The following is a 24628-nucleotide window of genomic DNA, read 5'->3' on the forward strand; positions in this document are numbered from 1 at the left end:
AACTGATCGGTTAGTTTAACTTTTGTAAACTGTAACATGCTACTCTCATTTTATAGAGCTATAATTTTACTGAAATCTCATGAAGTGAAAGACGTTTGTACTTATTGACTAAACGTCGCGTATAAAGTTCATAATTTAATTTATTTATCAATTGTTTGATGTATCATATCAACCTATATTTTATCCAATATTATTTTCATCGTTATTTAAGTGTTTTATAAAAAAGAAAAAACTATCAACAATAAAAAAATAGTAATTTATAGTATAGTATAGTTCACGAAAAGTTTATTTTAATTAGCATAATATCTCTGATAGATTATCGTAGTTAATTTAATATTATATTATGTCTTCAAAAATCTCAAAATAATTGCAGAGGTGGGAAAATAACGAAATACGAGTATAAACAAAATAATTTATTAATTAAACTAGAAATAACGTACATTAATTGTTAAATTAAATTAATATTATGTCTTCCTTTCACACAAATTACTACATCAGTCTCAATGTTATAAATGCTAACTGGTGTAAATTAAGTTATATTGTACACGTATACATTTGAAAACATCACAGCCAACTTCTCTCGGTAGGGCTTCATATGTTCAACAATTATGCAGCCTTTTACTTCACAATTATGCTAGTCTTGTTTCATTTGGCTTATTAATATCACAGTCTGTGTGAATTCATCTAGTATTGCGCCTTACGTCATCTGCATTTCTTCTTCTATTTTTTTATTTTTCTTTTTATCTTGGTAATATTGATGTAACATATCCGGTATCCACATGATTAGGAACAGCACTAGAATTGCGTTTTGTGCAGTTATACAAATAATGTAACTACCAGTATAATCTCTTATCCAGCCGAGGAAATAGCCCATAGGAGGGACGATGATTCCCATACTTAACATTCCTAGGCCTACAGCTGACGCTACCTGATCCATTCTACATTGTTCTGAGATTGCAATGTTCCTAGATACAATCACCATACTTCTCCCAAAGCCATATAATGACGACATAGCAAGCAACACGAACATATCCGTTTGGTAGGCCAAAACTGTAAAAGAGATAAAATATAAATACCTTATCAAGGTAAAGGACATGCAGCAAGATTAGATTAACCCCTTATCAAATTACGTGGAAACATATACCCCAAATATGGAATTTTTGATGATGATAATGTCAATTTACTGCGACAGTAAAATATAAATTTTGGGTATCGTGTAAAATATGTAAATTATTTTCTATTTATTTAAATACTAAGATCTATTTTGGAATGGTTACTTACTTTGTCTTATTACAAGTAACCAAATACTGGTCAGTACCAACGTCATTCTAGCTGATATTTTGAATTTCAATTGCGCTTGCGGCAATGCAAGTCTTCCAATAATATCTGCAAACGCTACGGCTGACATGCAGTTGGCAGTTTCTTGTTTATTCATACCCGCAACTTTCTACAATTAATAAAAATTTTAAATTTCTAGAATATCGTCAATAAATTTTATATGGAAATATGAATAAATACCTGCAGGAAAAGTGGATATAACATGCTGAAGTTTTGAATTGAAATAAATGTTAAAGCTGTTCCGAGTATAACATTTAAAAATCGTGGGCTGGATAAAAGGGAAATATCAAGTAAATCGTATATTTTTTGTAGAATTGTTTTGTTTTTCTTTGGATCTGCGTGAGTATGTCCTAGAAAATAACGTACAATACACATTATAAAATCTTAAGATTATTTGAAATAAAGGCAATTTTTCAATGAAATGCGTACCATTCATGTGGCCATTTGTTTTACCATTTTGATGCATTTGTAATTCGGTATGACTTTGAGATATTTTATGAGAATTTTCTTTTTCCTTGCCATTTTCATGCAATACTGTTGGGACAGTTGCACGTCGAGTATCCTTGTATACTTCATCATTATTTTCGTGATTATTCTCTAATAGCGAAATTTTTTCTTCGACTACAACTTCTTCTTCTACTTTTTTCATGTGCCATTCCACGGGTTGTATTAACAGCGTTCCACAAATCTTAAATTACAAATTTTGTTAATAACAAATTGATTTATAGAGCTATCAACGGAATCGGCATAGGTTGGTATATATTTACCCCATGCAAGCTGAGGGAAGAGAGAAGTAAACATGCTCCTCTAAACCCATAATGGTCCAGGAGATACCGCACCACATGAGGCATTATAGTCTGCCCAATACCGGTTCCCGCCATTGCTATTCCAACAGCAATACTCTTTTTCAACTTAAAGTAGCTATTTATGGAAACGAATCCAGCGTTTTGAATAAAACCTAACCCTAGACCTGAAATTAAATTAAGTGTAAGTATTAATCAACGAATTTTATAGCTGGAAATGGATTTGATGGGAGGAAACTGCAATATCTGAGCTTTGTTCAGCTAAATAAGAATAAGGTTGGAACAGAACTAGGAGGGTATTTTATTAAAAAAAATACGAGTAAAATAATTTTAAATGCAACAAAAATACTTGGCAAAACACAGCCTGTTTGGAATACTGAAATATAAACTTTGAAATGACAATACAGAAACTTACCTAAAAGTATGCCGTAACTTATAATCAAATGCACTATGTTCGTTGAAAATCCACTACAGAATATTCCTGTGGTACAGAACACAGCTCCAGTGACGCACACAAATCTGGCTGACGTCAATTTAACTAGAGCACCGGCGATCGGACCACCGAAGTTGGACACAAAAAGCATAACACTGAGAACTATGGCTGCCCCTTGCGTCGTGTGTCCCATTGCTTCCAGAGCATCTCCGTATAGCAAGCTGAAGAGGGATAACATTGACTGATTGAATATCTAAAATAAAAGTTGAATAAAAGTTTAGAACAATCAGAATAATTATGTATTAAAATGAGTACCATCAAAAATTTTAATGTAGATACTTGGGATTACCTCATATTTGTTATTTATAGAGTTTCAATGTAAAAATACTTGTTTTGAATAAATGGTTTGTAACAATCAAGTAACAATAAAATTAATTTACTGAAATTAATCTTATTGTTGTATAATATATATTGCTTTTTATGTAATAAAAAGAAAAAACATTTCAATAATGCGGGCTTTTATCAGAATTAGATAAAATGTATTAGAAATCATTTAATTATCATATCGTTTGGTAAGAATCCGTGACCTTCATTCAACGTAATACGTATTTACTAACTATCATATTACTAACATGCGCTGCATATCAATCGTTGATCAAATTTATCAAAAAATTAAAATTCGACACTAGAAAAATTCAAAAATTAAACCGTTACTAAAAAATTAAGACCAGTCAATTTTGTGTTCGAAGGGTCGTGAATCGTAATATACAAAGCCCTGTATTTTACTTCAGTGCTCTTTTTCTTGTTTTTATTTTTATTGTACTATATGTAGATAAATACTACAAACTTTTATACAATATAACTGCTGACTGGTAGATAATTGATGTTCTTAGGTACTTACATTGGAAAGTCCTGTTCCTATTAAAACCATCCATCCCCAACCTCCATCAGGGGGCACTAGTTTTATCATCGAGATATATTACTAGAGGGGTTATTCCAAACAAAAACATTGCGCGCGGCCGATGTGGTGGGGTACGTGTGGAACGAGCGAGGCGTGGCTTCAAGTTCAAAGATTAAGCAATGCGTGCAGATGCGACACATTGTGCAATCTGTTTACTCGGTACTATCTGGTGGTACTGATACTAGGGAATTAATAAAACGAGGATTTTATATTAAACTATGTATTTTAATTTCCTTTAAATAATATCAATTTATTAAGCTTTTGTCGTTTTGTGTAGTAATCAATAGTTTTATCAGTTTTTGCTTCATGATGTAATTTAAATGGATACGATGATTCAATGTTGATGGCGTTTACGTATAAGAAACTCACATTTTGAAAAATCTCACGCGAGATTCGAGGATGGGGGAGGGGTTGAATAAATTCTCACGACATCTCACCAGGGGGGGAGGGAGGTGCAGAAAATTTTAAAAAACACCTCACGTAATTTATGGACGCCCCCTTACTCGATCACAATTTTTGTAACTTTACTATAAACGGAACTACATTTAAAAATATACTTTATTTATTGAGTTATAAGGTTGCTTCCATTCTGTTTATTTACATTCTCAAAAACATCAATCGCTGCAGAGGTGGCTTGCGACAAAGGCGGCTTGTGTCAAAGGCCTCGGCGATATCATTTAAGAACATAATATTATGTACTTTAGGCAAACTTGTTATAAGATCTATTTTACTTTCTTATTAGTCCATTTGACAAGGATATTGGGTAAGATACCTATTGGAATAATTTTATTATTATGTATGTACTTATTAAATCCGCGAATAAAAAAAATTTTTAGTCGTGAATATAGAAATTGGGTCGCATTTTTTTAATCCGCGAATAGTAAAAACACGAATAAAGGAAGCGCGATTAAGGAACTTTTACTGTATTAGTTTCTGTGAATGTTGTGTTTATTTGTAATTGTTGTGCATAATAATTTATAAATCCTATTGGAACAACTATTGATTAGGCTTTTTTTAATAAATAAAAATAGGTAAATAAATAAATATTACTTAATATAACCTACCGTTTTACTTTGCGTAGTCGGGTAAAAGTATAAATATTTAGGTACTCTTTCCTAGTAGATATTGTATATACATAGTTAAAAAAATCCAGTTACATTTTTTTAACAGACTCATCGATAGTGTCACGTCTGTGCTGTTAGTCTATGAAAAATGGCGCGAAACGCAGAACGCGTGGTGATTTTTCGCAAAATGATAACAATATTAGTAAAATGCATGACTTACTCATAATAAGGAAACTTACTGGTGAAAAGTCACACCTCGGGCTTTGTTTGTATTATGGGAACTGTTAAAACAATATCTAAGCAAACACGAAGGCATTTTGAACAGAGCAATAACACGTGTTGACGCGGCAAGCGGGGGGCACAGTCCGACACAGACTAAAGAGACTTGTGATTCTTACCTCTAGCTCGTGTTAAAGAGAGTGTAGTAGCGATCGCCTCTCTAGTACGTAGTACATTCTATCTCTATGAGTTTTATCCTTTTCTCCGTCCTTGGGAACGCTAATGAATTTTTCTTCGACATGTTTCCTGTTCTTCCTTATATTTCATTAAAAAAATTCCATGTGAGTGTTTTTCTAAAAAAATAAAGAATTTATTGTTAGTACCCTGAAATGGCTATTATGAAGAAATATTTATTTTAATACTAGTATTTAACCTTGACTTCGCCGACTTCAAATTGAAAATATATAACCAATGTGGAATCTCTTTTTTAGTTCTTGTTTTAATCCATTGAATGGACTAGATTGAATAGAACTGGTACATACATGGTATTTATAACAATAGTAAGCGGCCAAGTGAACCGAGTCAAAGAATAATTTACCGTGGAAAGATGATGTACAAGGTATCTTCGAAAAAATTGTCTGGTGATATAAATTCGATATAGTGGAGATGCCTATAGGTTTTTGTAAAACACTTTGTAAGCTAGTTTTAATTGTAATTGACTAGGTAAATATAATTTATTTATGTAAATTACCAAAATACATTCCGTTCCATCTTTATAGAAGATGTGTTAAATTAAAATTAAAAATTAACTCGTTAAAAGTGTTAAATTATAATGCAATTAATTACTAATTAAACGAATGAAAGTTGTGATGTGTACCTATTGTTACACTTTGAATTATGGACTGACTGTATATTTATTATATTATCACTTGTTTATTAACCAGTAAATTAACATTGACAAGCGAGGAAAAATCATTGAGTGCATGTGATTGATGAGAGTTTGCAAATAAATTATTATAAGAGATGTGACGAAATGTTTATGCTTGAAGTTGAGAATGATGACAATATAGATTTAAAAGAATTCTGATAAATCGCTTTGTCTTACTTGATCTCAAATTGCGTAAGCAAAGATAAACATAAAAAATATCACTCCAAATAATAAAGGGTCAGTTGTTTTAATTCAAACGAGAACTATGCTTACAAATTTTGATAATTGACAATTATCAGTTATTTTAAAAACAATTGTGTGGTTGCGTTAATAACTAATGTACTTAAAACGTAAATAATTGTATTATCTCAGTGCCGGTTCAGATTAATTTTTAAGAGTTTATAATTATTAGCATTAGCATTAAATCGACCTCCGTTAAGGTAACAATCACAAGTCCAATATAAGGTTTTGTCGGATATTGAAGGTTGATGTATGTTATTTTTGTTGCATTCTACGTGATAAATGGGATTTCGCTCGGCCTTTGTCTTACGGTGCACCGTGCATTTACATCAAACGAACATAGAACTAGCGCAAGAGCATTAGCATTCTTTCGTGATCTTTTAGTGTAAACGAAAACTCGTGTTCATTATTAGAACATTGCATATAATCTTTTCGAAAGCTCTAAGAACAACGAAAGAATGCTCTACGCCTGTTTACACTAAAAGAATTTGACATAGTGGCCAGTGGCGTTAAATGCACCGTTATACAAAATAATTTCTAAGGCTGGTTCAAATTAACCAGCTTAAGACTTCTTTGTAATACAAAATGTTGATAAACTATTTCTTAGCTGGGTTTCATTTTCACCAAGGTTAGACTTGCAATCAAATAACAGTCGTATGTAATATGTAATTTAATGTTGTTTAACAGTGATCATTCAGTCGGTATCGACTGCCATCTCAGGACATAAGGGGAATAACATTTGTGTATTTATAGAAGATAGCTGTTAAATACCAGCTGAGGGGAATAACAGTGATATCATTAGAGGAGTATTCTAGTCATTGAGCAAGAACACATTCTGTGTGCAAAAACCTCTTTTTTAAAAGTGTACAAAAGGTTTTTATCGTTTGAATGAATGAATGAATGAATGAATGAACACTTTATTTGCACCAGTAACAAAATAATAACAAAAAAACACAAACAATAGAAAAAACGTACAAAAAGGCGGCCTTATCGCTAATACAGCGATCTCTTCCAGGCAACCTTAGGTCAAGGATCATGAGAATTACTTATTATTATTTATCGTTTCTTTGGTATCATAATATAATTTTCTGGTTGTTTTAACTTTTATTCATACTTTGGTGTTTAAATACGGGAACGTCCGTTCTCAAATAGCCTTAATGTTATTATTAATAACATAAAGGCTATTTCAGATTATTTAATTAAGTAGATACTCAGCTTACCTACTAGATTCGCTTCTTACTTTTGACACGGTTATAATATTATTACCGTGCTTTTGATGACATAGTAATACAATTTAATACGAGGACATGTAGTTACTCGTACACTGAGCTATAAATCAAGCCATGAAAACTGGATTATGGTTTTGTGCCATCTTTTGTTTCGTGGTATTGTGGTTTCTATAATAATAATCTAATATGTTTCTTTAACTGATGATTTACGTACAATATTTATGCTAATAACATTTTAAGTTTATTATCTAATACCAAAGAAAAAATTATCTTGTGAATGTGATTTCAATTAAATTTACTTGATAATTATTGTGTATGTCTCTAGTACGTATGTATTAGACCGTACATTATATAAAGCTTCGGAATTTAATATACCTACCTTGTTTTAATAATGTATAATCGTATATAACTAACAATAATTTATCTATAAGTAGTTGATCTTATTTAATTTACACTTTTTATACGTATTCGAATGAATTTTAGCAACATTTTCCTATTAATTTAATGTTGTACATTATGTATATGGTATTCTAAATTGAGAACCTTTTTATTCTAAAGGTAAGCTTGTATAATTAATAATTATGAAATATCATGTTTTAGGACAATTTTAGATGGCAGATCTGTGAATAACTCAACTGTAATTATCCATCTCAAATTGTTTACGCAAAATAATAGCTTTTAAGGATATAATAACAGTTATTATATTTTTAATTACAGAGAGATTCTGCTGAACACTAAGAATTTAATAATTTCGTTTCCCACTTTACATTAAATTTACTGAAACTTGTTATAGAAACAGAAAGAATTAAAATTGCGTAAAAATAGATGTCGGTTGATTTTTTCATGCGAAGAAATTGTATAATTTATTTGTTCAAGACAAAAACAAATTATTTTAATACGTGTCATTTTTATTTATTTTTATAATTAACAATTCATTCAATAACAAATACCTATTTTAATAAGTTTTATAGAGTTAATAAAACTCTAGAACAGATAGATGGCCGATTTAGCTGATTTTGGTTTAGAAATGTTTGGCCAGGAAAGATTTAAACCTTGAAAAACATAAAAAGTAACGGGTGATACGAAATTCACTGGGTCTTTTAGTACTTAATAAATATATTTAATGCACCACTTGCAAATAGGAACCTAAAATGTTTGAACTTGAATCAGCAGGGTAGAATTAATGTGTCATAATATTGGTGTATAAATAATAAGTAATTAATCACTAATATGTGGCTAGCAACAAGTTTTTCCTATCAGATCGTGTATTATCCAAACACTGATTCCCTTTATCAGCTTTCTATATTGATTTAAAACAAACGCACGATAATGATTGGATTACTTCGCAATTAATCATCTGTAAAAAAAATATGATAGTATCGAACAAATATTATTTGAAGTCAAACGAACGAAATATTTAAATCTACAGACTTTAATCACAGGACACTTGCATAGCAATCTTAAATTTTTCCTTTTCTATCTTTTCACATTAGTGGAAAACATTTTACACAGAAATATTGTAATGTATATCAGCTATCTAACTATAAATTAAAAAAAAATAGTAAAATCAGTGCCTATAGCTACTATTAAGACAGGAGTCCACAAAACTTAATACCATTAGAGCCTTACCATATGTAAAGTCACAATCCACACAAAGTCAGGTCACGAAACCTACACGTTCCCACTACATAAAATATGATTATTTCTTGTTACATACAACCGATCGATGTGGACGCACACGCGTAAATGGGATATCATTATCGTAATAAATTTATTAAGTATTGCAATGTTATCAATGCGTAAGCACATTTTTCATTTCGCGCCCTATTATTGAATCATACGTAATAGAATGAATGACGTATATCTGGCGAAATTTTCTTCATATTTTTATCAGCATACTAGGTATGTATTATTTCGTAATTACATAATACCAATCCATCACCATCATCATCATTAGGCGGGTCTACAGTCTACACAGAGCGAGTAGCCTCGCGAAGCAATTGCTGCGCGCAGCATTTCAGTTAAGTTGTCCAAAAATAGATTTTTCAAGTATATTATGAAACAGTACTATATCCATACAAAAGAGGATATACTCAGGTAATTCGAAAAAATATGAAAGTAAGTACATGTAAATAAAATGTTACTTGAAGGTTTTAATCACAATTTTATTATTACATTATAGATCCTGCACATTTGTATAACATAGGTTTTTTCATCATGTCCTTAATTAGAAAATACCTTTACAGTTTTTATTAAGCTTTTGACCCGCGCCCTTTTAAACAAACGCACGATAATATCACCTTTTGGAAAAAAATAAGCATACAGAAGTCTGGAAAGAAACTAGCGCGCAAGTACATTTTTTAAAATCATTAATGTCTCAAAAAATTCTCCTTATATGCTCCTTCAGAATCAGTAATTGCTCCACTTCTATAATTATTATTTATAATTAATGTATTTAAGTGCTAAAATTTGCATCTGTTAACTACATTAATATATTCTGTTTAACCAAACATATTCTAAGAAATGATTTCCCGGGAAACACTGCCTTTGAAACAATCAAGTAATGATATAACCACATTTGGTTGTTTGATGTTTGCATTGTGTTATAGTTCGTTAATCATGTGTATCACGGAGAGGTTTTATGCGAATATTATTAAGAGTTTTAACATGCTATTCAATTTTTACGCATTTTTGTCGAATAGCATAATGTGCTATCAATCACACTATTTATACCTACATGATTGTACTTACATAGTTTTATATTTGTTAGTTTAAACTTTATACAGGGTGTCCCACTGTTGGTATACTAAGCTCAAAGGAGGTTATAGTCTTGCATACGCTGAGTACTAAAAAAATACTTATAAAATTCCCGGCGCAGTTTTTTTAACATAACAACCCATAACAAACAACCCGCCCAGCTTTGCTAGCAGCACCTGACCTATCGTTTAAGATTATGTTTTCATAGACAAAATGCTCACATTAGCGAAGCGGTATATGCCGGCTGCGCGAAGCTAGAGAAGAGAACATGGATTTTCAGGAAAAATTTAGCAAAAAATTTTTGATGTAATTTTGTTATTTAAGTATTATTTTCGTGATCACTGTATGCAAAATTACAAGTCCCTTCGCGCTTAGTATACCAATAGGGACACCTGTATACGCAATTTGTAATATGCTGTTTATAATGTTATTAAAACATAATTAGAAAGTCATCAAAATAATTTTGTTACAGATATTCTAAAAACTTATAAGGTAATGCGGCCACTTCTTAAAAATAAGTTAGTAAAGTTGTTGGACGTCCTATTGAACGCCAGTGTTGAGAAAAATAAAAACTCAGTCAAAAAAACATCAAAATCTCATTAGTTCCCATTTCATACCGAAACGACACTACGGAAGCTGTATAACTAATGTACGGTAATAAACAGAGATGAGAAATGTCGTATTTCTTTTAACAACTTCTCTATTTCATCCATTTTCTGGTTTAAAGGTGTTGTTACGTGGAAATGAACGATACCTAGGCGACGTTTTAATTATATTACAAGGAACTGGCGATACTCTTGGTATTTATAAACCAGGTTTACATTTGATTAATTAATTAGTTTTATGTTTACATTCGCTGAAGATTATTTTTACAAAACCCGTAAAATACTTTCGATGGGGGAGTAAGTAGAATTACTGATCTTATATTATACATTATAATATAGTATAGCCTAGATCATATTATTTTTTATTAAGGAATTAAAATATGAATCTAAGGGGATTTCCCATAATAATCGAAAATATGCTTGAGCTTTACATCTAAATTTTAAATCCATCGATATAAAGATATGGTTATCTTCCTCTCGATGTTAACATTACGTTTTCATTTCTTTATCTTAGATTACAAAATAAAAGACAGATGGAGCGTTGCCGAACTAAACCGAATAATTTATCGTCATTTCCATAAAGCTATGTGTGCTGTCATTTCGCCGTTGCACTGTACGTACACGGTGCTTCTGTGTGGGTGTTATGTTACCAGATATTGAAAATTTTCCCAAAATTTTCCCCGACTACGGAAGAAAGAGGGTTATGTTTTTCGAGTGTAGGTATGTATAATATTTCTTTGACACGCCCTGCAGTATAAACTGTTGGATCGATTTGAGTTGTGACTTATGAGGTGTCATTGCAATCATCTGAATTATGAAGGTAGCTGTGGTGGTAGTGACGTAGGCTACATAAATTATTAGCAGTCATGTTTTAATTTTTATTTTAATATAAATTCGGGTTTTTGATATTATTTTATAATATTGTAAAAATTATTTTATCACCTCTACTAAAGTTATACATGGACAAAATAATTTTATTCAATTTTTATTAAATAAATTACATTAAAAAAAAGTTTTTATTTTTCAAAACATATGAATGCGAATAGCGGTAGTTTTTAGTCGAGAATGCGGGACATTTTATTTTCATCATATCCATCATGTGAATTAAATCGCAAGCGAAAACGACGCTTTTTATAAAAGTAACAAAAAAATGTATAATGCTTTTTTAAAATAATCTAATAATGACCATGAACTTTTATTGCACTATACAAATAATCACATTCACGATCGAAAAATCCAACAGCACTACCTCGAATATCTTTTAACCATTTTACCCCTAAAAATGGCAAATTCATTTTCAAAATACTTGCAGCATACGTTGAAGTTTTGAATTCCTTCGTATTTGTAAAATTATTATTTGTATACAAAATTAAATAAGCCAAATAATCTACAGAAAATCTGTAAAACGATGTTTTATCTTTTTGTTTGTTTTCGGGAACAAGTTTTACAGCGTTTTAATATCACAAGACAGCATTTTTTTACTAAAATATCAAACCCCTTTTGACGTATTGCATGACACTAGAATCGCTATAGCACTAGCGGAGGAACGTATTCGTTTTTGATTTCGTATTTTCTTTGACAAGGGCGATGAATGATTGACATGCTCCATCTGCTAAGTTCTTTATATGTAAGTTGTAACACGTTTGACGCATTATGATTGACAAATTTCGAAATATAAATGAGGTTAAAAATGTGTTTCCATAGGTAAGTATTGGAATGAATTTCCTTTAAATTCTTGTTTTTTAAATAAGCGTATTGTGCATAACAATATCATAAAAATGACAACATCATGAAAGACGATAGTCCGTTTGGTTATAATTCTATTGAAATTGTTTGTAACATATAGTCTTTAGTAATTAACATCAAATGTATATCAATTTCATTTAGGTATATTATATATTCGACTTGAGAACAAAATATACGAACAATGATTAGTTTTTTAATAAAAAATATCTATGTATCTGTCATACGTATTAAAATTACAGTTTACACTGTGTATTATTGTTTTGTAAATATGCATTTACTCATTATAAAATGTTAATAAACTTCATTCCATTCTCATTATGTTTCGTTTGATCGTCACAATCACTGATCATAGTTACCTGTGTTTATTCATCCTTTCCAAGAAATAAATATTCCACTTCCATTATTCATAGAGCTAGCTAGTAATGGGTCATTTTCCTTGTTCTTATTTGGTTAATAAAGGTTATTTGTCATCGTTGTTTTATGGAACATTGGTTGTTCTCTAATTATAGACTCGTGCTATAGTTTCATGGTGCGACTGGACAATGACCGTTCATTTTGTTTACAAATCTGTGAGATTCATATAGAGATAATAAAACTAGAAAGATAAATTAAATAATTATGATATGCCATGTATTATATTGATAATAACCAGAAAACAAGATTAGATGCCTAGACCGCAATTATTATCAAAATTTAGAAGCAAAAATATAAAAGTATGATATAGTGGTAGCCAAACGTAGGCGACCGAGCATTTATTGTATTTTATTCAACTGAATGCCAATAAAAAAGATTCATTTTTAGCTCTACCTTATTATTTTGAATTAATATTTAAAAAAATAATTTATAACATTAATATGTATAACGATTAAATGCATATAGAATATTACAATTTACTAGCATACTACAATATAATTATGACGTAGGTATGTGAAATATGTATTGCTTGAACAAGTTACACATTATCATCTTGTAACCGCAATAATGTATACCTCGACCTTTCACAACCTTTTCCTAACACCTAGTGCCACCTAACAATGATCAGGTTGACTAGGTTGGGAAACGCTGTTCTAGCCGATGCTTTTTTTATCACATTACATCACCCCATTTTTTATTCATATTCCGGTTTTTATAATATTATGTATTTTACTAATAAGGAATAATACTTGGTTTTATGATTGAAAGGTGCTCTATTTAGCGCTAGAAACTATGAACATAAATATAAATAATTTATAGCTACCTCTATAAAAAAATATATTTCATATGCTGAGTAATTGAGTATCTCTATTTAAATTTGATACAACATAATATAACAAATTTGAATATTTTAGAAAGATATTATCTGTTATAAAGGGAAAAAAGAGAGTGGCTTTATTTTGCTCTATATTTTGTCAACATATAATTTCATTTTTAAATACCCCGTTATTGTTAAACGAAATTCATTTCTACAATAAAGCTATACAGTTGTTATTTGAACGATACTGAATTCGAAGAATTTACAATTTATCTGTACGTCAGCGTCGACGATCGTGTAAATACCGTCCTCGGAACGTAGGCATTCAGCAGATCCGTAATCCTCACACCATCACGATCGAACAGCATTTTAGAACTGTACTGTATTACCAAAAACATTCACTAAAGACTTGGAATGACGTATGATGTAGAGTACTTACTTTTGATAGTTTGCGATCAAAATAAATATATGTCATTAAGATTCTGCAACTTAAAAAGAATCACGCCGTTACAATGTATGAACATCATTAACACTTCTTGTATATTTATATATTACTAGCGGTCCGCCCCGGCTTCGCCCGTGGTACATATGAAAAATAGATTTTGGCCGATTCTCAGACTTACCCGATATGCACAGAAAATTTCGTGAGAATCGGTCCACCCGTTTCGGAGGAGTATGCAGCAGACTAACATTGTGACACGAGAATTTTATATATATAAGATATATCAATATTTATATCTCAATTATATTATAATTATAATCAATATTTATATAATTCTTACGTATACGTGGATCGTTTTAAATATGAAAATTAAGATGAAGGTTAACGTTGGCTCAATTAAAATTAATAGTTAACCTGATGACCATAATTTGTCACAATGAGACGAGAGGTATACAAGATGTTGTGACTAATCTAAATAAACAAAACGATGATCTAATTATTCTAAATATACATTAACTAGCGACCCGCCCCGGCTTCGCACGGGTGCAATGCTGATACTAAATAGACTACAGAAAAACTGTGCGCGTTGAATAGAGCATGAAACTGTTTAAGGGGAAAAATGCAATCTATTGAGTTATAGGTATATAATAATACTTAATTACTATATTTCTACATATTATATAAATACAAGAATTTTCAGTATTGATAAATTCAATTATATTTTATAGTCTCAAGATATGGTTAAACAAACTTTAAATGATTTTAAAATTAAAAACGAATGAAATTTTTTTATAACAAAAAATTTTATATATCATAGACATAGAAATTGTTGTAAAAGAAATGGTAAAATAGTGAAATCTCAGTCCAAAGGTATCAGAAAAATTCCGCTGATGGTGCAGCTAATCAAGATTTAAAGGGTGCCATCAGTGTCCATCTTTGTTAGTTCCGCTCTCGGACTAATTGCAGGTCGTTATCAGCTATAATTTTAATGAAATCTCATGAAGTGAAAGACGTTTGTACTTATTGACTAAACGTCGTCCTTATTTGTTATTTGCATGTTTTATAAAATAAAATAAAAAAAATATTAACAATAGTTCACGAAAATTTTATTTTAATTAACATAATTGTAAATGTCTTCAAAAATCTCAAAATAATTGCAAAGGTAAGGAAAATAACAAAATACAAGTATAAACAAAATAATTTATTAATTAGACTAGAAATAACGTACATTTGTTAAATTAAATTAATATTATGTCTTCCTTTCACACAAAATACTACATCAGTCTCAATGTTATAAATGCTAACTGGTGTAAATTGAGGTATATTGTACACGTATACATTTGAAAACATCACAGCCAACTTCTCTCGGTAGGGCTTCATATTATGTTCAACAATTATGCAGCCTTTTACTTCACAATTATGCTAGTCTTGTTTCATTTGGCTTATTAATATCACAGTCTGTGTGAATTCATCTAGTATTGCGCCTTACGTCATCTGCATTTCTTCTTCTATTTTTTTATTTTTCTTTTTATCTTGGTAATATTGATGTAACATATCCGGTATCCACATGATTAGGAACAGCACTAGAATTGCGTTTTGCGCAGTTATACAAATTATGTAACTACCAGTATAATCTCTTATCCAGCCTAGGAAGTAGCCCATAGGAGGGACGATGATTCCCATACTTAACATTCCTAGACCTACAGCTGACGCTACCTGATCCATTCTACATTGTTCTGAGATTGCAATGTTCTTAGATACACTCACCATACTTCTTCCAAAGCCATATAATGACGACATAGCAAGCAACACGAACATATCCGTTTGGTAGGCCAAAACTGTAAAAGAGATCAAATAGGTAAAGGACATGCAGCAAGATTAGATTAATCCCTTATCAAATTACGTGGAAAAATATACCCCAAATATAGAATTTTTGATGGTGATAATGTCAATTTACTGCGACAGTAAAATATAAATTTGGGTATCGTGTAAAATATGTAAATTATTTTCTATTTGTCCCTTAACACGGCACGCCCTGAAATAATGTACCCAGATATGACCTGAATTGGTTTTAGTGATAGTTATTGATTAAAAAATACTATAGTAGAGAAAAAAATAAAACAAATTTTCTGTAAGTAGGTTTTTCAGGATGCCCGTTAAAACGGCCTTTGCCAAGAACCCCGTCTTCATTGCTGTCTCAAAAAACGGACAACGCTGTCATACAGCTTATAAAATAAGAATGAAAAAAAATAAAATTCACTCAATATAACACAATTGAAAACAATTTCAAGTAGCATTTTCTTGTTTAATTGTATCACAGTATCAATTATAACAAAAAATTCTTCAATTTTAACTAAATACCTAACAAATGATAATTGAGCCCTCTCGAGCTCAATCACACTATTTAGTTGTGTGGAATGTTAAATTACATTTATTATGTCGTGTGAAGCAACCTTTGGTTTCATATAGTACAAATAGTAATGGTTTTTCTAAATGTGAAGTGATATTTGGCCGATGATTAGGACATTTAGACGAAATGCATGTCGAGGTCGAGGAACTCCCGGTTCTATTGTAGACCCAACAGATTTAACTGATCTTAGATTATATTCGTCATTTTGAACTTAATTAAAAATAATTCTCTATATAATTAAAGACTCTAAAGTAAGAAAATCCCATAAAAGTGATATTTTATTAAAGTACGAATCATGGCAACGTCCGTTTCTTGGGACATGTCAATGGGTTCTTAGTTACATGTATCTACGGCACTGTCCCAAAAAACGGACCAGCTATATTTCGAATATTTTGGCATAGAATTATTTGAATATTTCATAATCTTTAGAGCAAAAACAACAGTTTATCTCACCTGAAAGTTAAATCAATAGAAATCAAACATGGAAACTATTTCATTAAAGCTATTATTGACCAGAAACACAAACCATCACTTATTCCGGGAATCCCTAAATTCAACAGTCACCTAGCACACGAATCAAATGTTCTAACTTCTACTCTAATTAGCATGTAGGAGAAAAATAAAGGATTGTTATCGTACTTTCTCCAACGTACTCAATTTTCTAGATTTTTTGGAACGTTCAAGATTTACACGGCATTAAGTACATGTACTAAAAAAGTGACAGAAAAGCTTTAAGGGCTAAATACTAAGATCTATTTTGGAATGGTTACTTACTTTGTCTTATTACAAGTAACCAAATACTGGTCAATACCAACGTCATTCTAGCTGATATTTTGAATTTTGATTGCGCTTGCGGCAATACAAGTCTTCCAATAATATCTGGAAACGCTACAGCTGACATGCAGTTGGCAGTTTCTTGTTTATTCATACCCGCAACTTTCTACAATAAATAAAAATTTTAAATTTTTAGAATATCGTCAATAAATTTTATATGGAAATATGAATAAATACCTGCAGGAAAAGTGGATATAACATGCTGAAGTTTTGTATTGAAATAAATGTTAAAGCTGTTCCGAGTATAACATTTAAAAATCGTGGGCTGGATAAAAGGGAAATATCAAGTAAATCGTATATTTTTTGTAGAATTGTTTTGTTTTTCTTTGGTTCTGCGTGATTATGTCCTAGAAAATAAAAATAATGTACAATATACCTACATTATAAATCTTAAGATTATTTGAAATAAAGGCAATTTATAATTGAAATGCGTACCATTCATGTGGCCATTTGTTTTACCATTTTGATGCATTTGTAATTCGGTATGACTTTGAGATATTTTATGAGAATTTTCTTTTTCCTTGCCATTTTCATGCAATACTGTTGGGAAAGTTGCACGTCGAGTATCCTTGTATACTTCATCATTATTTTCGTGATTATTCTCTAGTAGCGAAATTTTTTCATCAACTTCAACTTCTTCTTCTACTTTTTTCATGTGCCATTCCACGGGTTGTATTAACAGCGTTCCACAAATCTTAAATTACAAATTTTGTTCATAACAAATTGATTTATAGAGCTATCAACGGAATCGGCATAGGTTGGTATATATTTACCCCATGCAAGCTGAGGGAAGAGAGAAGTAAACATGCTCCTCTAAACCCATAATGGTCAAGGAGATATCGCACCACATGCGGCATTATAGTCTGCCCAATACCGGTTCCCGCCAATGCTATTCCAACAGCAATACTCTTTTTCAGCTTAAAGTAGCTATTTATGGACACAAATCCAGCATTTTGAATAAAACCTAAGCCTAGACCTGAAATTAAATTAAGTGTAAGTATTAATCAACGAATTTTATAGCTAATTGTATTGTATATGTATCTATATTGCCGCGGACATGTAAGAAGAAAAAAAAAATGGATTATATGGGAGGAAACTGCAATATCTGAGCTTTGTTCAGCTGTATAAGAATAAGGTTGGAACAGAATTAAGAGGGTTATATCGCAGTGTTTTATTAAAAAATACGAGTAAAATAATTTTAAATGCAACAAAAATACTTGGCACAACACAGCCTGTTTGGAGTTGAAAATTGAAATACTGAAAATATAAACTTTGAAATGACAATACAGAAACTTACCTAAAAGTATGCCGTAACTTATAATCAAATGGACTATGTTCGTTGAAAATCCACTACAGAATATTCCTGTGGAACAGAACACAGCTCCAGTGACGCACACAAATCTGGCTGACGTCAATTTAACTAGAGCACCAGCGATCGGACCACCGAAATTGGTCACAAAAAGCATAACACTGAGAACTATGGCCGCTCCTTGCGTCGTGTGTCCCATTGCTTCCAGAGCATCTCCGTATAGCAAGCTGAAGATGGTCAACATAGACTGATTGAATATCTAAAATAAAATTTCATCTTGATTTAATACTTAAAAAAAATTGCTTACAAATTTTAGAATAATACTATCATCATCACTACATAGTATAAAACAAAGTCGCTTTCTCTGTCCCTATGTCCCTTTGTATGCTTAAATCTTTGAAACTACGCAATGGATGTTGATGCGATTTTTTTTAATAGATAGAGTGATTCAAGAGGAAGGTTTACATGTATAATAACATCCATTAAATAGTAGATAAGTACTGTTATTTTTGAGGTTTCTAATGTGATGTCGTAAATAATTTCATTTTCTCCGCTTACATTGCAAACGCAGGCTGAACCCTACGAGTTTTATCAAAATAATGTAGGTACTAAGTATTATACACATTGAAAAGGTCTACAGAAAAGTCCGCGGTGGTTTATGTCTATCTTTTATGGATAACCCACAATAACTTTTTTTTGTCATTATTTTTTTCGACAAATAATGGCTAATTTTCGAAGCGATTTTAACCAATACAACATTTTACCAATTAAATACCTTGAATACATTGTTCATTTAAAATAGATCTAGATGGCCCTTTACACCGTATGATTTAAGTGAATATTTTCGAAGATATTACATATATTTAAAAATTGCGGGACGTAGCGTTTGCGGCGGTACCGGCCGGCCGCCCGGCTATACATATATTTTATACCCGTGCGAAGCCGGAGCGGGCCGCTAGTGTATTATATAAATGAATACCACTAGATATTTGAATAGAATAATATGCTTGCCATTAATATAGAAAAAGTTTGGGATTACCTCATATTTGTTATTTTACAGTTTCAATGTAAATATTATACTTTTCATGAATAAATTGAAATAGTAACAATCAAATAACAATTAAATTAATTTACTGAAATTAGCTTATATAAGATTCAAATTTCGTTGATATTTCTTCATTTCTTTAAAGCAGTTTTGAGTAATTTATTCAAACATATTATCTACAGTTCTAGATTCATAATATGGAGGCTATTATGAAATAAAAAAAAAATCAATAATGCGGGCCTTTATCAGAATTAGATAAAATGTATTAGAAATCATTTAATTATCATATCGTTTGGTAAGAATCCGTGACCTTCATTCAAGGTAATATGTATCTATGATAATACTAACATGTATAATATAAATCATCTACCAATTCTATTTAAAAAAAATAATATAATTCAACACTATATAAACAATTTTAAAAATTGAAGTGTAACTAAAAATCAAGACTTCTGTATTCGAAGGATCGTGAATCGTGATAAAAAACTTCCTGTATTTTACTTCATTGTTCAATTTCTTGTTTTTATTTTTATTGTACTATATGAAGACTACTACTACAAACTTTTATACAATATAACAGCTTACTGGTAGATACCTATTTGATGTTCTTACTAACATTGGAAAGACCTGTTCCTATTAAAACCATCCATCCCCAACCTCCATCAGGGGGCACTAGTTTTATCCTTTTCTCCGTCCTTGGGAACGCTAATGAATTTTTCTTCGACATGTTTCCTGCTCTTCCTTATTTCATTAGAAAACTTCATGTGAGTTTTTTTCTAAAAAAAAAATTTGTTGTTAATACCCTGAAATGGCGATTTATTATACGGAAAGGTTAATTTTAATCTCGAATCGGCTATTATTGGTCATTGGACATACATATTAGCGCGTTTAATTTAACGATAAAATTATAGGTAGTTTAAAAGTAAATCAATAATTATTGATGAACTCAAAATAAATGAAAATTCGATATATAATAATTTTATTTACTTAAACAATGGAAATTTCACAAGATTGCGGCTCGTTGATGGTGTTCTACTACAATCCACTTCTGATATATCTTTTGTCTCTACAGATTTGGCAACTTTGTTTTTTATGGAAAGTTACTAACGAGTCATTGGGAAGTGACCATTTAATAATTATAAAGTTGTCATCGTCCACATATGACAGAAGATCGTTTATTAAACGTAGAAATTTCAATAATTGTGATTGGGATGCCTATACTTTATTTTTAGAACAATCATTTAATAACTTTATTCTTTAATATTCCCTCAAAACAAGACTTTTATGATTTATTTGAACATAGTTTGGTATCTGCTGCTGATACAAATTACAAATGACACGAAACACTGACACAAAATTTCGGGTCATTTGTAACAGGATGGCGGTTCTACAGGGGTCTTAGTACGCAATGATAAAAAGAAAAATGATGGTCAGAACGCTGATACCGGATACCTTAAGATACTATAATATAAAATATTACAGTATCTTAAGATAAAATATTATAGTATCTTCACCGTGTGTGACGCGCTTAATTCCGTATAAGAAAATACCCCAATTCTTTTGTGATAAGTTTAAACCCAAACCCTACTGGAATACAGAAGTTTCAAAGGCGGTTGCTGAACGTCGTTTAGCTCTGTCAATTTTTAGAAGCTGTCCTTCTCCTGCAGATCAAAACGCACTCAAAGAAAAGATTTCTAATGCTCAAAGAATTATTCGGATCGCAAAGAATAAATCTTGGCAGCGCTTTTGTACTTCTGTTGATCCACTCCACCTCATCTTCGGACATGTGGCGTAAAATCAAGTGGCTAAAAGGGCATCATGTTAGATCGCCTGGATACATGGTAAGCAAAGATAGGGCGGAGGCTTTACTTGTAAATCTAGCGCCTATGTATGTGTGTGCCCTGCACAACCTACCATTTCGTCCAGGAATACTTAACTAGAATCAGCAATAACTATTCAAGAACTAGATAATTCTATTAAAAATCGGATACTGCCCCGGGGTGTGATGACATTGATTTTCAATGATGCGACACTTACCGCTGGTGGGGAAGCTTTTATTACTTCAATTATACAATGCATTTTTATTAATTGGCTTTGTGCCCTCCCAATGGCGTACAGCTAAGATAATTCCTATTCTTAAACCTAACAACGAAGTCAATACTCCGCCTGCATTTCGTCCTATCGCTTGGTTATCGTGTATTTGTAGAAACTTAATCCTTCCACCAGTTCCTTTCTACCTTTCTCACTTAGTCTTGAAGGCTTTGACTGTTGTTGTCTTTGAGGTGTGTGGTCTTGGATATCCATTTGTGCCGAAAATCGAGGGAAAGAGCGTACCCCGTCCAGACATGGCATTTTCCTGTCTCCTTTGCTTCGGGTGGATACCAATATAACTCGATGCAGCTGGCTGGGGGGTAACAAACAGATGAGATATTAGATGTTAATTTTTTTCACCCACAACATCTTAATTCTCCATAGTGTCAGGTAAAAAAGTCAGGGGAAGGTTTCGGTAATTCTCCAGGTATTGGGCTAGGAGGCACGTGAATAGTTATTGAATAAACGATTTGAATTATGTAACTATACAGTTTTCGTAGTTTTTAGCACACTTGGGGCAAACAACTTTCTTAGAAGGGCACACCAAACGCCTATGGCCAAACTTCCAACATCGAGAGCACTGCGTGACAGGAAAAAAATAAGGATCCACAATGGGTAGATGAGTATGTTTATTTGGGTCAGATAATTACACTGGATACAATTGCACAAACAAGGAAAGTAGACCGCCGGATACAACTAGGATGGGCAGCGTTTGGCAAACTATCCGATATATTCAAAGATAAACAAATACCAACCATCCTGAAGAGGCGAACTTTCGAGCAATGTGTTCTTCCTATAATGACATACTCTTCCGAAACTTGGATACTAACCCAACAACTAGTGCACAAGCTCCAAATAGCACAAAGGTCGATGGAACGCACTATCCTCGGGATTTCTTTAATAGACAGAGTTCCAAATACGACGATCAGAAAGAAAACTGGAGTTATAGACATAGCACTCAAAGTTTCTAGGCAGAAATGGAGATGGGCGGGCCATGTTTAGGTGGACCAACAGAATCTTGGAATGGCGTCCTTGGACCGGGCGAAGAAATGTTGGACATCAGCCTGTTAGGTGGGCTGACGATATATTGAAGGTATTGGGAAGAAAATGATGCGGGTGGCGAAGAACAGAAAAGAATGGCGTGCCCATGAAGAGGCCTATACTCAACTTTGGGTTAAGCCGGGCTGAGAAAGATCCTCCCAATTCATTCATTTCCATCCCAAATCTTCAAAAGCCTTGCACTCGACAAAACGCTTTGCAAATCTCTCCTCCTCAAATGTAATGCTCATTTTATATTGTAATAAATATTTTATACGACAAATACCGCCAATCTTATTTTCGCTGAATAAACGAGCTAATGTAAACTGTTTAGGTAACACAGAACTGCTTGTGATAATTACTTCAATTTTTTCCTCCAACTCGTTTATACTGCCTGCACGCACAACTTTACGCTTTCTAGAAACAATGTTCCAATAATCCTCCGACGAATTCTCCTCCCGTATCCTCGACCTTCTCCTATTCACATCCTCCGTTCCCGTGTCTAATACATCACCACTTTCAATAATCCGTTCCTCCGATCCGCTTACTTTAGTCTCCCCAATATCAACTCCACCAACCTCGCCCGTATTGTCTAAGTCATACGGCTCGTTTTCCATAGTGCGCTGACTCGAACCGGCCACGGGTCGAGCTGTGCAAAGACGTAGGTACGAAGATAAGACAAAGCTAGTACAAACACAACCAATCAGAAGGAATGCGTATGCACAACTGCGTTGCGTAATAGATGTCGGTTGTTTTATTTCATGCGAAGAAATTGTATAATTTATATTTTGTTCAAGACAAACTCTATATGTGTTTTAGTTATACATTAATATTAAAAAATTAAGTCAATATCGAATATATTAAATTTTATAGAGCAAATTATAGTCTCGCGAACTGGGTCGATTTAACTGAGTTTGGTTTTGAAATGTTGGGGCCGAAACACATAACCGCGTTGCGGTGTGAAAAATATTTTACACTGAACAATTGTAATGTACATCAGCTAAAATATATCTAACCATAAAATAAAAAAAAAATGGTTAGTAAAATCAGTGCCTATAGCTACAGTTAAGACAGGGGTCCACAAAACTTAATATCATTAGAGACTTACCTAAATCATATGTAAAGTCACAATCCACACAAAGTCAGGTCACGAAACATACAAGTTCCCACTACATAAATGATTATTTCTTGTTACATACAACCGATCGATGTGGACGCACACGCGTAAATGGGATATCATGATTGTAATAAATTTATTAAGTATGTTATATAACAATGTTATCAATGTGCAAGCACATCCAGACACGCGGCAGCGTGTCAAGCCGAGTTCAAGCGAAGAGAACTGGCGAGCAGCAGTCGTGTGTATTTTTACACGAACTATTTGGAGCCACTTTTTACCCCCTTATAACTCGAAAACTATTTAATTTAAACAAATCAAATTTGGTACATATAAAGAGGACCCCAAGATTAACAAGAACCTTAAATTTCACAAATACAGATTAAACAGTTGCGTAGATATTAATATCCAAAAATCGCAATTTTTAAGACTGACTGACTCATAATACAAAACCTAACCCACTTCCAGATGACCTAGAAAGTTCAAATTTTGTAATCAACTAGGTAATAATGTGTGTACTTGAAGGAATAAATCAGAAAATAGTGAATTTATCTGTATTAAATTTTTTTTTCAATGTTAATTTTGTTAGTAGGTAAGTAAAATGGAAAAGTTTATAAAAATAGAAAATATTATATTCACCATAATAGTCCATAATAGTGTTAAAATATAGATCAAAACTAATCAATGGCCGAAAAAAATTTTGAAATCCATCAATAAAGGTCTGAGATATAGATTATTGAAGTTTACATATTTATACTAATATTATAAATGCGAAAGTAACTCTGTCT

At 31.9% G+C, this 24628-nt stretch overlaps 2 protein-coding genes across 9 annotated transcripts; both read right to left on the reverse strand.

Moving 5' to 3' along the window:
* Nucleotides 1–398: 398 nt before the first annotated feature.
* On the reverse strand, nt 399–23956 carry LOC149487700 (monocarboxylate transporter 1-like). 3 transcript variants are annotated; one of them, XM_089696337.1, is made up of 9 exons: nt 23832–23956; nt 5067–5171; nt 3476–3533; nt 2557–2827; nt 2106–2308; nt 1768–2026; nt 1519–1688; nt 1282–1447; nt 399–1050 (listed from the first exon to the last, which is right to left on the reverse strand). In XM_089696337.1, exons 2-9 carry the CDS (start codon nt 5117–5119, stop codon nt 698–700), a joined length of 1533 nt encoding a protein of 510 aa, XP_089552463.1. In that variant the 5' UTR covers nt 5120–5171; nt 23832–23956; the 3' UTR covers nt 399–697. The 3 variants fall into 3 exon arrangements, with proteins under 3 accessions (XP_089552463.1, XP_089552464.1, XP_089552465.1); XM_089696338.1 differs by lacking the exon at nt 23832–23956 and adding an exon at nt 8845–8952; XM_089696339.1 differs by lacking the exon at nt 23832–23956 and having other exon boundaries at nt 2557–2795; nt 5067–5162.
* LOC149487701 (monocarboxylate transporter 1-like) lies at nt 15185–23948 on the reverse strand. Of its 6 annotated transcripts, none has more exons than XM_089696340.1 (8): nt 23832–23948; nt 20211–20370; nt 18538–18808; nt 18014–18216; nt 17676–17934; nt 17418–17587; nt 17181–17346; nt 15185–15834 (listed from the first exon to the last, which is right to left on the reverse strand). In XM_089696340.1, the coding sequence occupies exons 2-8, from the start codon at nt 20319–20321 to the stop codon at nt 15482–15484; spliced, it is 1533 nt and encodes a 510-aa protein (XP_089552466.1). In that variant the 5' UTR covers nt 20322–20370; nt 23832–23948; the 3' UTR covers nt 15185–15481. The 6 variants fall into 6 exon arrangements, with proteins under 6 accessions (XP_089552466.1, XP_089552468.1, XP_089552469.1 ...); XM_089696342.1 differs by lacking the exon at nt 23832–23948 and adding an exon at nt 23086–23189; XM_089696343.1 differs by lacking the exon at nt 23832–23948 and adding an exon at nt 21832–21932.
* Nucleotides 23957–24628: the final 672 nt, after the last annotated feature.

Source organism: Colias philodice, chromosome 6, assembly GCF_061535455.1.
Source record: "Colias philodice isolate Cphi_HAF_F1 chromosome 6, ilColPhil1 Martin Lab GWU primary, whole genome shotgun sequence".
NCBI lineage: Eukaryota > Metazoa > Arthropoda > Insecta > Lepidoptera > Pieridae > Colias > Colias philodice.

Coding starts and splice junctions, on each gene's coding strand:
- LOC149487700 (XM_089696337.1), bottom strand. CDS start 5,119: ATGTCGAAGAAAAATTCATTAGCGTTCCCAAGGACGGAGAAAAGGATA. Junction 1,689..1,767: donor AACAAATGGCCACATGAATG/GTACGCATTTCA, acceptor GTTATTTTCTAG/GACATACTCACGCAGATCCA. Junction 1,448..1,518: donor TATATCCACTTTTCCTGCAG/GTATTTATTCAT, acceptor TATTAATTGTAG/AAAGTTGCGGGTATGAATAA.
- LOC149487701 (XM_089696340.1), bottom strand. CDS start 20,321: ATGTCGAAGAAAAATTCATTAGCGTTCCCAAGGACGGAGAAAAGGATA. Junction 18,217..18,537: donor AAGTTACGGCATACTTTTAG/GTAAGTTTCTGT, acceptor ATTTAATTTCAG/GTCTAGGCTTAGGTTTTATT. Junction 15,835..17,180: donor GTTACTTGTAATAAGACAAA/GTAAGTAACCAT, acceptor TCTCTTTTACAG/TTTTGGCCTACCAAACGGAT.